The 14,524-nt window shown below is 47.1% G+C and overlaps 1 protein-coding gene across 1 annotated transcript in view; it reads right to left on the bottom strand.

The window, feature by feature from the left end:
* Nucleotides 1-14,524, bottom strand: part of LOC115472136 (trypsin inhibitor-like) — a 59,423-nt gene that overhangs the window by 17,853 nt on the left and 27,046 nt on the right. Inside the window, exons 2-3 of the mRNA XM_030206260.1 lie at nt 10,818-10,848; nt 10,116-10,287 (exon numbers count right to left, since the gene is read on the bottom strand). Coding sequence (XP_030062120.1) covers nt 10,118-10,287; nt 10,818-10,848 — 201 coding nt within the window. The 3' untranslated portion in view covers nt 10,116-10,117. The remainder of the gene's footprint in view (nt 1-10,115; nt 10,288-10,817; nt 10,849-14,524) is intronic.

The raw sequence follows: 14,524 nt of genomic DNA, 5'->3' as shown, positions 1-14,524 counted from the left end.
TAGCTACCTCCACAACTCCAGCTTCCATCCTTCACATACAAAAAGATCCATCATTTACAGCCAAGCCACAAGATACCACCGTATCTGCTCTGACCCAGGGGACAGAGACAGACACCTTAAAACCCTGACTGAATCCTTCAAACAGAAGGGCTACAACCCCAAAATAATCTCCAAGAATATTGCCTCCTCCCTCAAAACACCCAGGGAGAATCTGCTACAGTACAAAAAGAAAAAATCCACAGACAGAATCCCGCTTGTAGTGACATACAATCCAGAGCTGGAAAAACTGAGGAAAATCATAAGAGATCTACAACCTATACTCCAGGAGGATGAATTACTGAAAGAGATATTCCCATCCCCACCAGTACTGGCCTCCCGACAGCCACCCAATTAAAAACACAAGCTAATCAGAAGTAAACTTCCTTCACAGACTGAAAAGGAACAGAAGGGCACACTTCCCTGTAATTTATCCAGTTGCAAACTATGCCAAAATATTTCACAGGACCCCAAAGTCATCCACAAAGGAAAGATATTCAACATAAAGGGATCTTTCACTTGCTCATCTTCCAATGTGGTATATCATTCAGTGTAAAAAATGTAACGAAGGATGCTATATTGGAGAAACAGGCCAGATGCTTAAGACAAGATTCAATTTACATAGACATCATATGAACAATACTGGTGCCAGCAGGGTTCCCACGCCTGTTGGTCAACATTTTACAGGACCAGGACACTGTACCAGTGATTTCACAGTGAGAATCCTCAAAGGCAACTTTAAAACCATACAAGAACATAAGACCTTTGAAGTCAGAATGATTGAATATTTTAACACCCAACAGAAAGGACTTAACAAGGATCTGGGGTTCCTAGCCCATTATAAACCATAAAACTGTATGTCTCTGTTGATCACCCTCCCCTCACCTATCCACACCCACCCTGTTAGAATATCAATGATATGCTTTGATGTCCCCATGCATACTTCCTACCCACCCCCCTCCTCCCACCCTGTCAGACTGTCATAGTAATGCTTGAATGTTTTCACTTATATACACTGTCAGCTAACACATTTGCTTATTTCCGATCTGAGGAAGAAGGGCAACCTTCGAAAGCTAATCAAGAAATGTATTAAGTTATGCCCAATAAAAAAGGTATCATCTTATTTTCTTTTCCATGTTTTATTTTGTTTGATTTCTATTGATAACCTTTTTTTGTAATGCAACCAAAAAAACTTTCACCAAATATGTTTGAGTCCCTTTCATGTTGTATATAATAAACAAGCCCAAACAGAAGAAAAACTCCACTGAGGGAAAGCACCGAGCATCAAACAGTAGAGAGAAAAAAGAAGAACCTCTTGCAGATGGTGTCTAGGAGGAATCTTTATTAAACAACAATCTTCAATAAACAAAGGGGACGCGATGCCATGTGTTTCTGCCCTAACGGCCTGCCTTAGGGGTCTAAAAAATTATATAACATAAAAACATAATGAATAAAAATAATAGTATAGAAGCCTAAAAAATAAAATCATAATCAATAAAAGTAATGATAGCGTATCAATAAAATATTAGTACAGAGATATAAAACATAAAAGCATAATCAATAAAAATAATGATAGCGTAGCAATGAAATTAAAAATGTATAAAGAATACATACCTAGGAATTTAACATGTCAAACATATTCCCAGATAAGTAGTGAAACCAAATCTCCTATTAGTAATCTAAATATTATGCACAAAAGATAAATGAATGAAAGAAATGAACTTTGAATCTTAAACAAATAAATAACAAATTAATAGAAGTATAAAATTGTATCAATATGTATGTGTGTATATATATATATATATATTTCTCCGAGGACAAGCAGGCTGCTTGTTCTCACTGATGGGTGACGTCCACGGCAGCCCCTCCAATCGGAAACTTCACTAGCAAAGGCCTTTGCTAGTCCACACGCGCCCATGCGCACTGCGCATGCGCGGCCGTCTTCCCGCCCGAACCGGCTCGTGTTCGTCAGTCTTCTTTTGTCCGCGCTCGGTACGGTCGTGTTTGCGCCGTTCGTGCCCCTTAAGTTGACCCTCGCGCGTCTTTTTGACTTTTCGCTTTTGAAAAAAAAAAAAAGGATTTCGGAAAAGGGCCTTTCGGTCTTTTCCCTTTCCCGTATTTCTAGTTTTTTGGCCCCCGTTAAATTTTCTTTCATTTTCGGGGTAGGCCCTTTTGAGGCCTTGGGTCGAGTTTTTTCTCCCCCTCTTTTTGATGCCTTACCGCAATTATGAGTTTTGATTTCGCTGGCGTGATTTTTCCGCCCATGTCATCGAAGTCTCCCAGCGGCTTCAAGAAGTGCACCCAGTGCGACCGGGTAATCTCGCTCACTGACAGGCACGCGTCGTGTCTTCAGTGTCTGGGGGCTGGGCACCGCCCGCAGGCCTGTAGTCTTTGTGCCCTTTTACAGAAAAGGACTCAGGTAGCGAGATTAGCCCAGTGGAACGTTTTGTTCTCGGGCTCTTCGTCGGCATTGGCACCAGGAGTATGAAGTGCGTCGACGTCGACAGCGTCAAGACCTCCGCCCTCGGCCACGACTGTATCGATTGCATCGAGGCATCGACCCTCTGCATCGTCGGGGCCGAGACATCGGAAGGCTGCGTCGGTGGTACCGGGACCTCCACTAGTGCTGATGTCGTCGGACGGTGGTGCTTCGACTGGAGTGCAGGTGAGGGCTGTCCATTCCCCTGCTGGTGGCGGTGAGCCTTCGGGTGGGTCTCCCCCTACCCTGAGGGCTCCTGTGGTACAGCCCCCCCCGAGACCGACCTTCTTCGGCCTCGGCCCCGAGGAAGCGACGGCTGGATTCTACGTCCTCCTCGTCGGTACCGGGAAGCTCCGGTGACATGCTTCGTTTGAAAAAGTCAAAGAAGCATCGACACCGGTCTCCTTCCCGCGTCGGTACCAAGAGCTCTGGGTCGCCGAGGGAGTCGGCACCCAGTAGGCATCGGCACCAGGAGGACCGCTCACCCTCTGTTCAAGAGGTGTCGATGCACTCCACCTTGGACAGCCCGGAACAGCCTCCACGCCCGGAACAGATTCTGACTTCGACACCTGCATCGGCTTCCATGTCTTTCTCCACAGCCGCTCTGCACGAGAGTCTCCGGGCCATTCTTCCAGAGATCCTGGGAGAGCTGTTGCGCCCTTCCCCTCCGGTACCAGGGGTGCTTGCGCCACCGGTACCGTCGAGTGAGGCGCCGGCTGGCCCCTTGCCCGGGGTGAGGTCTCCGACATCGGTGCCGCTTGCGGTACCGACTGCGGCCGCCTCCCAGGAAGGCTCCCCGACGACGTCGGCGGAGGGAGCTTCGCCGGTGCGGGTGAGGGAGTCTACCTCTCGACGCTCACACCTTGGCCGTGGTTCCACGGAGTCGAGCCGGGCACGGCTTCAGACACAGGTTCGTGAACTTGTGTCTGATACCGATGGTGAAGCCTCGTGGGAGGACGAGGAGCTGATGGCCTTCCTTCTGATCCCACTCCCTCCCCTGAAAGGCAGCTTTCTCGTCCCGAGAGTCTGTCTTTTGCGGCCTTTGTCCGGGAGATGTCTACGGCCATCCCCTTCCCGGTGGTTGTGGAGGACGAGCCCAGGGCTGAAATGTTTGAGCTCCTGGACTATCCTTCTCCACCTAAGGAAGCGTCCACAGTACCCATGCATCATGTCCTAAAAAAGACATTGCTGGCGAACTGGACCAAGCCTTTAAGTAATCCCCACATTCCCAAGAAGATCGAGACCCAGTACCGGATCCATGGGGACCCAGAGCTGATGCGCACTCAGTTGCCTCACAACTCTGGAGTTGTGGATTTGGCCCTAAAGAAGGCTAAGAGTTCTAGGGAGCATGCTTCGGCGCCCCCGGGCAAAGACTCTAGAACCTTAGACTCCTTTGGGAGGAAGGCATACCATTCCTCTATGCTCGTGGCCAAAATTCAGTCTTACCAGCTCTACAGGAGCATACACATGCGGAACAATGTGCGGCAGTTGGCGGGCTTGGTGGACAAGCTCCCTCCTGAGCAAGCCAAGCCATTTCAGGTGGTGGTCAGGCAGCTGAAGGCGTGCAGAAAATTCCTGGCCAGAGGGGTGTATGACACCTTTGATGTTGCGTCCAGGGCCGCTGCTCAAGATGTGGTGATGCGCAGACTCTCATGGCTGCGTGCCTCCGACCTGCAGAATAGGATCCAGCAGCAGATTGCAGACTCGCCTTGTCGTGCGGACAATATTTTTGGAGAGAAGGTCGAACAGGTGGTAGAGCAGCTCCACCAGCGGGATACCGCTTTCGACAAGTTCTCCCGCCGGCAGCCTTCAGCTTCTACCTCCACAGGTAGACGTTTTATGGGGGAAGGAAGACTGTTCCCTACTCTTCTGGTAAGCATAGGTACAATCCTCCTTCTCGACAGCCTGCGGCCCAGGCTAAGCCCCAGCGCGCTCGCTCTCGTCAGCAGCGTGCGCCTCAGCAAGGCCCCTCGGCTCCCCAGCAAAAGCAAGGGGCGAGCTTTTGACTGGCTCCAGCAGAGCATAGCCGACATCAACGTGTCGGAGGGAGGTTGAAAGTTTTTCACCAAAGGTGGTCTCTCATAACCTCCGATCAGTGGGTTCTTCAAATAGTCCAGCAAGGATACACCCTCAATTTGGCCTTCAAACCTCCAAATTGCCCACCGGGAGCTCAGTCCTACAGCTTCCAGCACAAGCAGGTACTTGCAGAGGAACTCTCCGCCCTTCTCAGCACCAATGCAGTCGAGCCCGTGCCATCCGGGCAAGAAGGGCTGGGATTCTATTCCAGGTACTCCCTTGTGGTAAAGAAAACAGGGGGGATGCGTCCCATCCTTGACCTAAGGGCCCTGAACAAATATCTGGTCAAGGAAAAGTTCAGGATGCTTTCCCTGGGCACCCTTCTTCCCATGATTCAGGAAAACGACTGGCTATGCTCTCTGGACTTGAAGGACGCCTACACGCACATCCCGGTACTGCCAGCTCACAGACAGTATCTGCGATTTCAGCTGGGCGCACGTCACTTCCAGTACTGTGTGCTACCCTTTGGGCTTGCCTCTGCGCCCAGAGTGTTCACGAAGTGCTTGGCTGTAGTAGCAGCGGCGCTTCGCAGGCTGGGAGTGCACGTGTTCCCTTACCTCGACGACTGGCTGGTGAAGAACACATCCGAGGCAGGAGCTCTACAGTCCATGCAGATGACTATTCGCCTCCTGGAGCTACTGGGGGTTTGTGATAAATTATCCAGTCCCATCTTCTCCCAGTACAGAGACTCGAATTCATAGGAGCTCTGCTGGATTCTCGGACGGCTCGTGCCTATCTCCCAGAGACGAGAGCCAACAACTTGTTGTCCCTTGTCTCGCAGGTGCGAGCGTCCCGGCAGATCACAGCTCGGCAGATGTTGAGATTGCTGGGCCACATGGCCTCCACAGTTCATGTGACTCCCATGGCCCGCCTTCACATGCGATCTGCTCAATGGACCCTAGCTTCCCAGTGGTTTCAGGCTGCTGGGGATCTAGAAGACATGATCCACCTGTCCACGAGTTTTCTCAAATCCCTGTATTGGTGGACGGTTTGGTCCAATTTGACTCTGGGACGTCCTTTCCAAATTCCTCAGCCACAAAAAGTGCTGACTAAGGATGCGTCTCTCCTGGGGTGGGGAGCTCATGTCGATGGGCTGCACACCCAGGGAAGCTGGTCCCTCCAGGAACGCGATCTGCAGATCAATCTCCTGGAGTTACGAGCGGTCTGGAACGCTCTGAAGGCTTTCAGAGATCGGCTGTCCCACCAAATTATCCAAATTCAGACAGACAACCAGGTTGCCATGTATTACATCAACAAGCAGGGGGGCACCGGATCTCACCCCCTGTGTCAGGAAGCCGTCAGCATGTGGCTCTGGGCTCACCGTCACAGCATGGTGCTCCAAGCCACATACCTGGCAGGTGTAAACAACAGTCTGGCCGACAGACTGAGCAGGATTATGCAACCTCACGAGTGGTCGCTCAACTCCCGAGTAGTGCGGCAGATCTTCCAGGTGTGGGGCACCCCCTTGGTAGATCTCTTTGCATCTCGAGCCAACCACAAAGTCCCTCAGTTCTGTTCCAGGCTTCAGGCCCACGGCAGACTGGCATCGGATGCCTTCCTCCTGGACTGGGGGGAAAGTCTGCTGTATGCTTATCCTCCCATACCTCTGGTGGGGAAGACTTTGTTGAAACTCAAGCAAGACCGAGGCACCATGATTCTGATCGCTCCTTTTTGGCCGCGTCAGATCTGGTTCCCTCTTCTTCTGGAGTTATCCTCCGAAGAACCGTGGAGATTGGAGTGTTTTCCGACCCTCATCACACAGGACGAAGGGGCGCTTCTGCATCCCAACCTCCAGTCTCTGGCTCTCACGGCCTGGATGTTGAGAGCGTAGACTTTGCCTCTTTGGGTCTGTCAGAGGGTGTCTCCCGTATCTTGCTTGCTTCCAGGAAAGATTCCACTAAGAGGAGTTACTTCTTTCTATGGAGGAGGTTTGCCGTCTGGTGTGACAGCAAGGCCCTAGATCCTCGCTCTTGTCCTACACAGACCCTGCTTGAATACCTTCTGCACTTGTCTGAGTCTGGTCTCAAGACCAACTCTGTAAGGGTTCACCTTAGTGCAATCAGTGCATACCATTACCGTGTGGAAGGTAAGCCGATCTCAAGACAGCCTTTAGTTGTTCGCTTCATGAGAGGTTTGCTTTTGTCAAAGCCCCCCGTCAAACCTCCTACAGTGTCATGGGATCTCAATGTCGTTCTCACCCAGCTGATGAAACCTCCTTTTGAGCCACTGAACTCCTGCCATCTGAAGTACTTCCATTTTCTTGGTGGCAGTTACTTCAGCTCGTAGAGTCAGTGAGCTTCAGGCCCTGGTAGCCCAGGCCCCTTACACCAAATTTCATCATAACAGAGTAGTCCTCCGCACGCACCCTAAGTTCTTGCCAAAGGTTGTGTCGGAGTTCCATCTGAACCAGTCAATTGTCTTGCCACCATTCTTTCCCCATCCTCATTCCTGCCCTGCTGAACGTCAGCTGCACACATTGGCCTGCAAAAGAGCATTGGCCTTCTATCTGGAGCGGACACAGCCCAACAGACAGTCCGCCCAATTGTTTGTTTCTTTTGATCCCAACAGGAGGGGAGTGGCTGTGGGGAAACGCACCATATCCAATTGGCTAGCAGATTGCATTTCCTTCACTTACGCCCAGGCTGGGCTGGCTCTTGAGGGTCATGTCACGGCTCATAATGTTAGAGCCATGGCAGCGTCGGTAGCCCACTTGAAGTCAGCCACTATTGAAGAGATTTGCAAAGCTGCGACGTGGTCATCTGTCCACACATTCACATCTCATTACTGCCTGCAGCAGGATACCCGACGCGACAGTCAGTTCGGGCAGTCAGTGCTTCAGAATCTGTTCGGGGTTTAGAATCCAACTCCACCCCCCTAGGCCTATGTTTTATTCTGTTCCAGGCTACACTCTCAGTTAGTTGGATAAATTGTTAGGTCAATCTCAGTTATGTCCTCGCCGTTGCGAGGCCCAATTGACCATGTTTGTTGTTTTGAGTGAGCCTGGGGGCTAGGGATACCCCATCAGTGAGAACAAGCAGCCTGCTTGTCCTCGGAGAAAGCGAATGCTACATACCTGTAGAAGGTATTCTCCGAGGATAGCAGGCTGATTGTTCTCACAAACCCGCCCGCCTCCCCTTTGGAGTTGTGTCTTCCCTTGTCTTTGTCTTGCTACATATGGGACTGACGAACACGAGCCGGTTCGGGCGGGAAGACGGCCGCGCATGTGCGGTGCGCATGGGCGCGCGAGGACTAGCAAAGGCCTTTGCTAGTGAAGTTTCCGATTGGAGGGGCTGCCGTGGACGTCACCCATCAGTGAGAACAATCAGCCTGCTGTCCTCGGAGAATACCTTCTACAGGTATGTAGCATTCGCTATATATATATACACAGAGACATCAAGATATGTGTCGAAAAATATAAATATATAAATACACAAAAGCTATGTATGTATAAAAATTATATAACTTAACAAAGAGGTAAAAATAAGAGATGTGGAGGGGCATAATCGAACGGCGCCGGCCATCTCCATAGCCGGCTCCGCAAGTGGGCGGAGCCAACCATATTTTCGAAATATGGTTGGGGCCGCCCAAATGTCAGAGATGGCCGGGTTTGAGATGGCCGGCATCGGTTTTTGCCCATAATGGAAACCGAAGACGGCGATCTCAAATCCGGCCAAATCCAAGGTATTTGGTCGTGGGAGGGGCCAGGATTCGTAGTGCACTGGTCCCCTTCACATGCCAGGACACCAACCGGGCACCCTAGGGGGCACTGCTAAAAAGTAAAAATAAAAATAGCTCCCAGGGGCATAGCTCCCTTACCTTACCCAACCCCCCCCCCAAAACCCACTACCCACAACTATACACCACTACCTTAGCCCTAAGGGGTGAAGGGGGCACCTACATGTGGTATAGTGGGTTTCGGGTGGATTTTGAGGGGCTCCCATTTTCCACCACAAGTGTAACAGATGGGGTGGGCCTGGGTCCGCCTCCCTGAAGTGCACTGTACCCACCACAACTGCTCCAGGGACCTGTATACTGCTGCGATGGAGTATGACATTTGAGGCTGGCATAGAGGCTGGCAAAAAAAGTTTTTCAAGTTGTATTTTTGAGGGTGGGAGGGGGTTAGTGACCACTGGGAGAGTCAGGGGATGTGATCCCAGATTCCCTCCGGTGGTCATCTGGTCAGTTGGGGCACTTTTTTGAGACTTGGACCTGAAAAAAAGGGTCCAAATAAAGTGGACCAAATTCTCGTCAAGGAGGAGTGGCCTAGTGGTTAGCGTGGTGGACTTTGGTCCTGGGGAACTGGGTTCGATTCCCACTGCAGGCACAGGCAGCTCCTTGTGACTCTGGGCAAGTCACTTAACCCTCCATTGCCCCAGGTACAAATAAGTGCCTGTATATAATATGTAAGCCGCATTGAACCTGCTATGAGTGGGAAAGCGCGGGGTACAAATGTAAGAAAAATAAAAATTATTGGGCGAATCCGGCCATCTCAACGCACGCCCCGTCCCGCCTTCGCTACTGTTCCGACAGGCCCCCTTGAACAGAAAGCAGTTGGAGCCGGCCAAAATTGGCTTTCGATTATACCGATTTGGCCGATTTCAGGAGATCGCTAGCCATAAATACGTAAAAATATAATACAAAAATCAATTAAAATTGCCATTAAATACATAGAAAACCATAAGCATAGATACTGTATATTCTGCAAATATCACTTAAAACATAAAAAACATGGTCTGAGAATATAGATATATGATGCAAACATTAATTCAAGTTACCATAAAAAAATGTGCATGAGATTTGGTTTCACAACTTATCTGAGAATATGTTTGACATGTTAGATTCCTAGATATGTATTTTTTATACATTTTTAATTTCATTGATACTTTATCATTACTTTTATTGATTATGATTTTATTATTAGACCTCTGCACTTTTATTTTTATTCATTGTGTTTTTATGTTATATAATGTTTTAAACCCCTGAAGCAGGCCGTTAGGGCCAAAACATGCGTGTCGGGTCCCCTTTGTTTATTGCAGATTGTTGTTCCTCTTTCTTCTCTACTGTATATAATAAACAGCAATTCAGACTTAACATCCAGTTCAGTGTCTCATAGTGGTATATGACTTCTCTTCAATCTATTATGAATAAGGTCTATTAGTCAGTTGGCATGAGAATCTGAATATTATTATTATTTTTTTTTTGATATGGTAACTTCCGTGGAGAAATGTACTAGTTCTTATCTGCACTTGTTGTTTAGGAGCAATAGAATTTTTTTTGTGGATACAGAGCATGTTTACATTTAACTCCTAAGAACTTATACACTGTGTCAGACCAAAGGTCCTTGAGGGTCATGTATGCAGTATGTCAGGTTTTTGAATATCGTCCATCAGGTGTGTCCTGACTGAAAAAAGATTGAGAACCATTGATCTGGGTTAATTTGTGTAACAGACTCAGCCTACTGTCCCTGAAGCAATTTGCTACCTTTAAACTCAGAGCAAAAGCTTTTTAAAAAGATGACACCTACCATTACGATATTTTGCACAACCCATTACACTCCTCTTCAGTGAGGAAATTGTTTGCATTGCCTCTGCAGCCTCCATAGTTGAAGGGAACACAATGGCCTTGCTCTGAGTCATAGGCCCAGCGTATATACAAAGCCTTACATCCTCCTGGTTCAATGGGCAGGGTGCAAGCTGCTAAAGAAAAAAAAAGATATAAGGTGTGGAGGCTCAGCATAAAAAAAAAACAGGTTTGTACCCATAACTTCAAGAAGCAAAGATATCATTCTGAAGAGGGATTTCTAGCAGTGGGGTGCTCTTGTCATCTCCATATGATGGAAATTTTAATCTGGTGCTAAATAAAAATCTGCGATGAGATGAGAGTTTAAAAAACACCAACTTCAGAATGAAGAGATTTAGGGGTGTAGTTAGCAACGTGGGCTATTGTTAAGACGTTATTTTACTACCAACTCATGCTGTTTGATCACATTCCCATTTTATGCAATGAGACCTACTTACTAATAACTAGGTTTAACAGTAAAATAACACATCTTAAACATAGCCTATATTGTTAACTTAATTAACTAAACCATAAATAATAAAACTAAATAATGAATAAACTAAACCATAGCAAAAATCTGATCGTTCTACCTTTAGATGTGAGCCAAGTTTCACTGTCCCCACCTAAAGCTCTCCTCACCTTTTTGAACAGTTACTACTGTGCATACCTCTGTTGTCTTCTGGAGGCAGAAGTTCATCCTGCAGACATAAATAAATAAATTTTAAGTTTACAGGAGGTATCAGTGAACAATATATAGGATTCCAAATGCCTGTCATTTGGCCTGCTTAGTGATGGGTTTAGTTTCCTGCACTTGGAGGGATTTTCATGCTTACAAGCAGTGAACCTGTGCTCATAGACACAGGAGCCTTGACATCCAAAAAAAGAGGGGCAGCGCAGGACTGACAGTGATTTTTAACTACTAAATCTTTGGCTCCAGCCACCCAAGCCCCTCCTTGCAAGCAGCAGTTTAGTCCACCATAGTGACTCTTTAATGGCTCATCCTCCTCTCTACCCCTCCCCTACCACACATGCACATACCACATAAATGTCTGGGGAAAGTGCCAGAGATTTTTTTCCAGAGGGAATGGACACAGATGTTGTCAGCAAAGCCACATGGGTAAGAAGCACAGAAGCAAGAACCAGAAACAATGTTATATGGAGCAGATCCTTTGCAGGTGATACAGAGCTGGGCCATGATCCCTGTGTGCTTGGGCAGAGTGTGAGCTGTCACGGTTTGGGGGTAGAGGTTGGCAGTACTCCCAAAACAAAGTAGTTGGTGTTAGCTCACATGAGGGACAATACAGTGCAGGTAGAAGTCAAGTCATAGAGAGATGATGCAGGAGACAGAGGCAAAGCAGAGATAAGGAAAGGGTCCAGATGAACTGGAGGAGTCCCACAGCATCAGTGGTTGGAGAAGCGAATGAAAAAGAGTGCAGAGACAATGTAAGAATAGATATATGTTTGAGGTTAGAATAAAAAAGAAGAGATTTAAATAGCAATGCCCTTGTCTCATATATGTGTAGGGCAAAAAGAACTGTTTTGGGATCTTGCTAGGTACTTGTGACCTAGATTGGCCACTGTTGGAAACAGGATACTGTCCCAGTATGGCAACTAATGTACTTATGTAACATAAGAACAGCCATACTGGGCCAGACCAGTCCATCTAACCCATTATCCTGCAGAACAGTAGCCAATCCAGGTCACAAACACCTGGCAGAGACCCAACTAGCATCAATATTCCATGCTACCGATCCCAGGGCAAGCAGTGGCATCTCCCATATCCATCTCAATAACAGACTATGGACTTTTTTTCCAGGAACTTGTCTAAACCCTTTTTAAACCCAGATACGCCAACCACTGGTACTATATCCTCTGGCAGCAAGTTCCAGAGCATAACTATTTTTGGGTGAAAAGACATTTCCTCCTATTTGTTTTAAAAATATTTCTTTGTAATTTAATTGTGTGTCCCCTGGTCTTTGTACTATTTAAAAGAGTGAAGAATTGATTCACTTTTATCCATTCTACACCACTCAGGATTTTATAGACTTCAATCATATCCCCCCCCCCCCCCCCCCCCCCCAGTTATCTGTTTTCCAAACTGAAGAGCCCTAACCTCTTTAGCCTTTCCTCTTATGGGAGGAGTTCCATCCCCTTTATCATGTTGGTCGCTCTTTTTTGAACCATTTCTAAATCTGCTATATCTTTTTTGAGATACGGCGACCAGAACTGAACAAAATACTCAAGGTGAGGTTGTATAATGGAGTGATACAGAGGCATTATAATACTCTTGGTCTTATTTTGCATCTCTTTCCTAATAATTCCTAGCATCCTGTTTGCTTTTTTGGCCACTGCAGACAATTTCAGCGTATTGTCTACAGTGAGACCTAAATCTTTTTCTTGACTGCTGACTCCTAAGGTGGACCTCAGTATCAGGTAACTATCATTTGGATTATTCTTTCCAATGTGCATCACTTTGCATTTGTCCACATTAAATTTCATCTGCCATTTGGATGCCCTGTCTTCCAGTTTCCTAAGGTTTTCCTGCAATTATTCACAATCTGCATGTGTTTTGGCAACTTTAGTTTTGTCTTAAGTGCAAATTTAATCACCTCACTCGTTTTTCTGATTTTCAGATCATTTATAAATATGTTAAATACACCTGTCCCACTACAGATTGCAGCACTCCACTATTCACCCTCCTCCATTGAGAAAAATGGCCATTTAAACCTATCCATAGTGCCTCAACATACATATCTGTCCTCCAAAAGGCAAAACGCATTAACTCCTCATTACGTGAGACTGAATTAGTGTGTTTTGCCTTTGGAGGGCAGATATTCTTCCTCCATGCAGTATTAAATCCAAACATATATTTTGCAATCACAGAAACCCTTGGCCTCTCCCCCAGTAACTGGTGTACAGAAGAGCTAAGAAATTTCCCCATAAAATATGCTGTACCAAAATATTTGTTTCTAATACAGTCTCGAAAACAGCAACAAACTCAGTCAGTACCAGGCATATTGTAAAGTAAAAAAAAACTGTACAAAAATTCACTCAGGACCTAGAGCAAATCTGCCATTTTGCTATAACTTCCAAAACTCATATAACAAGTCCCATACCTAGGGAGAGGCAGCACAGCAAACATGCAGTGGACTCTAGAACATTAGCACAGCTATTGGGAAAACTCCATGATAACAGAATATATGGCCTCCGCTACTCACACAGAACACATAGAGACCCTAACCAAATATAAACTCAGTGATCATAAACTAACAGAAATACGTAGATAAAAATTCAGTTGAAACCCCAAGAAACCAGACTCTTGTATGCAGTACAACACCAAAAAAAAACCCAAATATTCTACTTGGTACTGTAAAAATAAATATAAAGACATAAGATGTCAGGGCCAGTGCTCGGGGGGAGGGGGGGGGAGGGGGGGAAGGGGGTAGTTGCAACTACCTCCCTCCCTGTGTGTAGAATCCTCTCCAACTCCTTTCTTCATGTCTAGCATTCCTTCTCTATATCCTTTTTCTTCCCTCCCCCCAATCTAGCATCTCCTCTTTATTTCTCTACCCTCCTTTGTCCTTATACCCCACTACCTTGGTGCCCTTACATGATCTAGGTCATATTTCCTGTCTGTCCAGCCAACCATTCTCCAACCCTCTCCCCTCCCTCTCTTTAGCTCTCTTATCTTCCTGTTCACTGCAGCAGCTCCTTTCATCTGCAACCATGCTGGTCCTTCATTAGTGCTTGCCTCCGGATCACCCAAAGATATGTGGAGAGATGTCATCCATTCCTCAGACTGCAGTGAAGGACCAGTCGCATGCCTGCTAACAGCTTTGCAGCATCACAACTCATGCCCCTTAGGACACAAACTTCTTGTTTCTGTGTGTCAGAAATAGGAAGTTTGTGTCCTAAAGGGCGGGAGTCAGGATGCTGCAGAGCTGTTAGCAGGCATGCTGCTGGTCCCGTGCTGCAGTCTGAAGAATGGATGACATCTCCCCAGCCCAGCTATAGATCTTCGGAAACTGCAGATTCGTCATCTACTCACACGTGCAGCTGGGAGGGTCCATGCAGCTGCCTTCAAAGGATGACTTTGCTGCTGGAACAAGGGGCTGGCTCGCGTACCAACTCTTGGAGGGAAACTGGTCTGATATAAATACCCAGCCCAGTTTCAAATCATTTGTCTTTGGTTTTTGCCTCCCTGATGATTGTACCAATACTGTAAAGAGAAGATGGTATCTGGCTAACACAGCCACTATTATGTTTGGAGACAGAAGAAGTGAGAGCAGTTAACATATGCTATAAAGGCGCTAAGAAGTGGGAGCAGTTAACAGAGGCTATAAAGCTCCTGTACATACTAAAGGTGATAGGTGG

The sequence above is a fragment of the Microcaecilia unicolor genome, chromosome 6 (assembly GCF_901765095.1).
Source record: "Microcaecilia unicolor chromosome 6, aMicUni1.1, whole genome shotgun sequence".
Lineage (NCBI taxonomy): Eukaryota > Metazoa > Chordata > Amphibia > Gymnophiona > Siphonopidae > Microcaecilia > Microcaecilia unicolor.
Note: the sequence above shows the minus strand (reverse complement) of the source record. Positions and strands in the feature narration are given on the sequence as shown.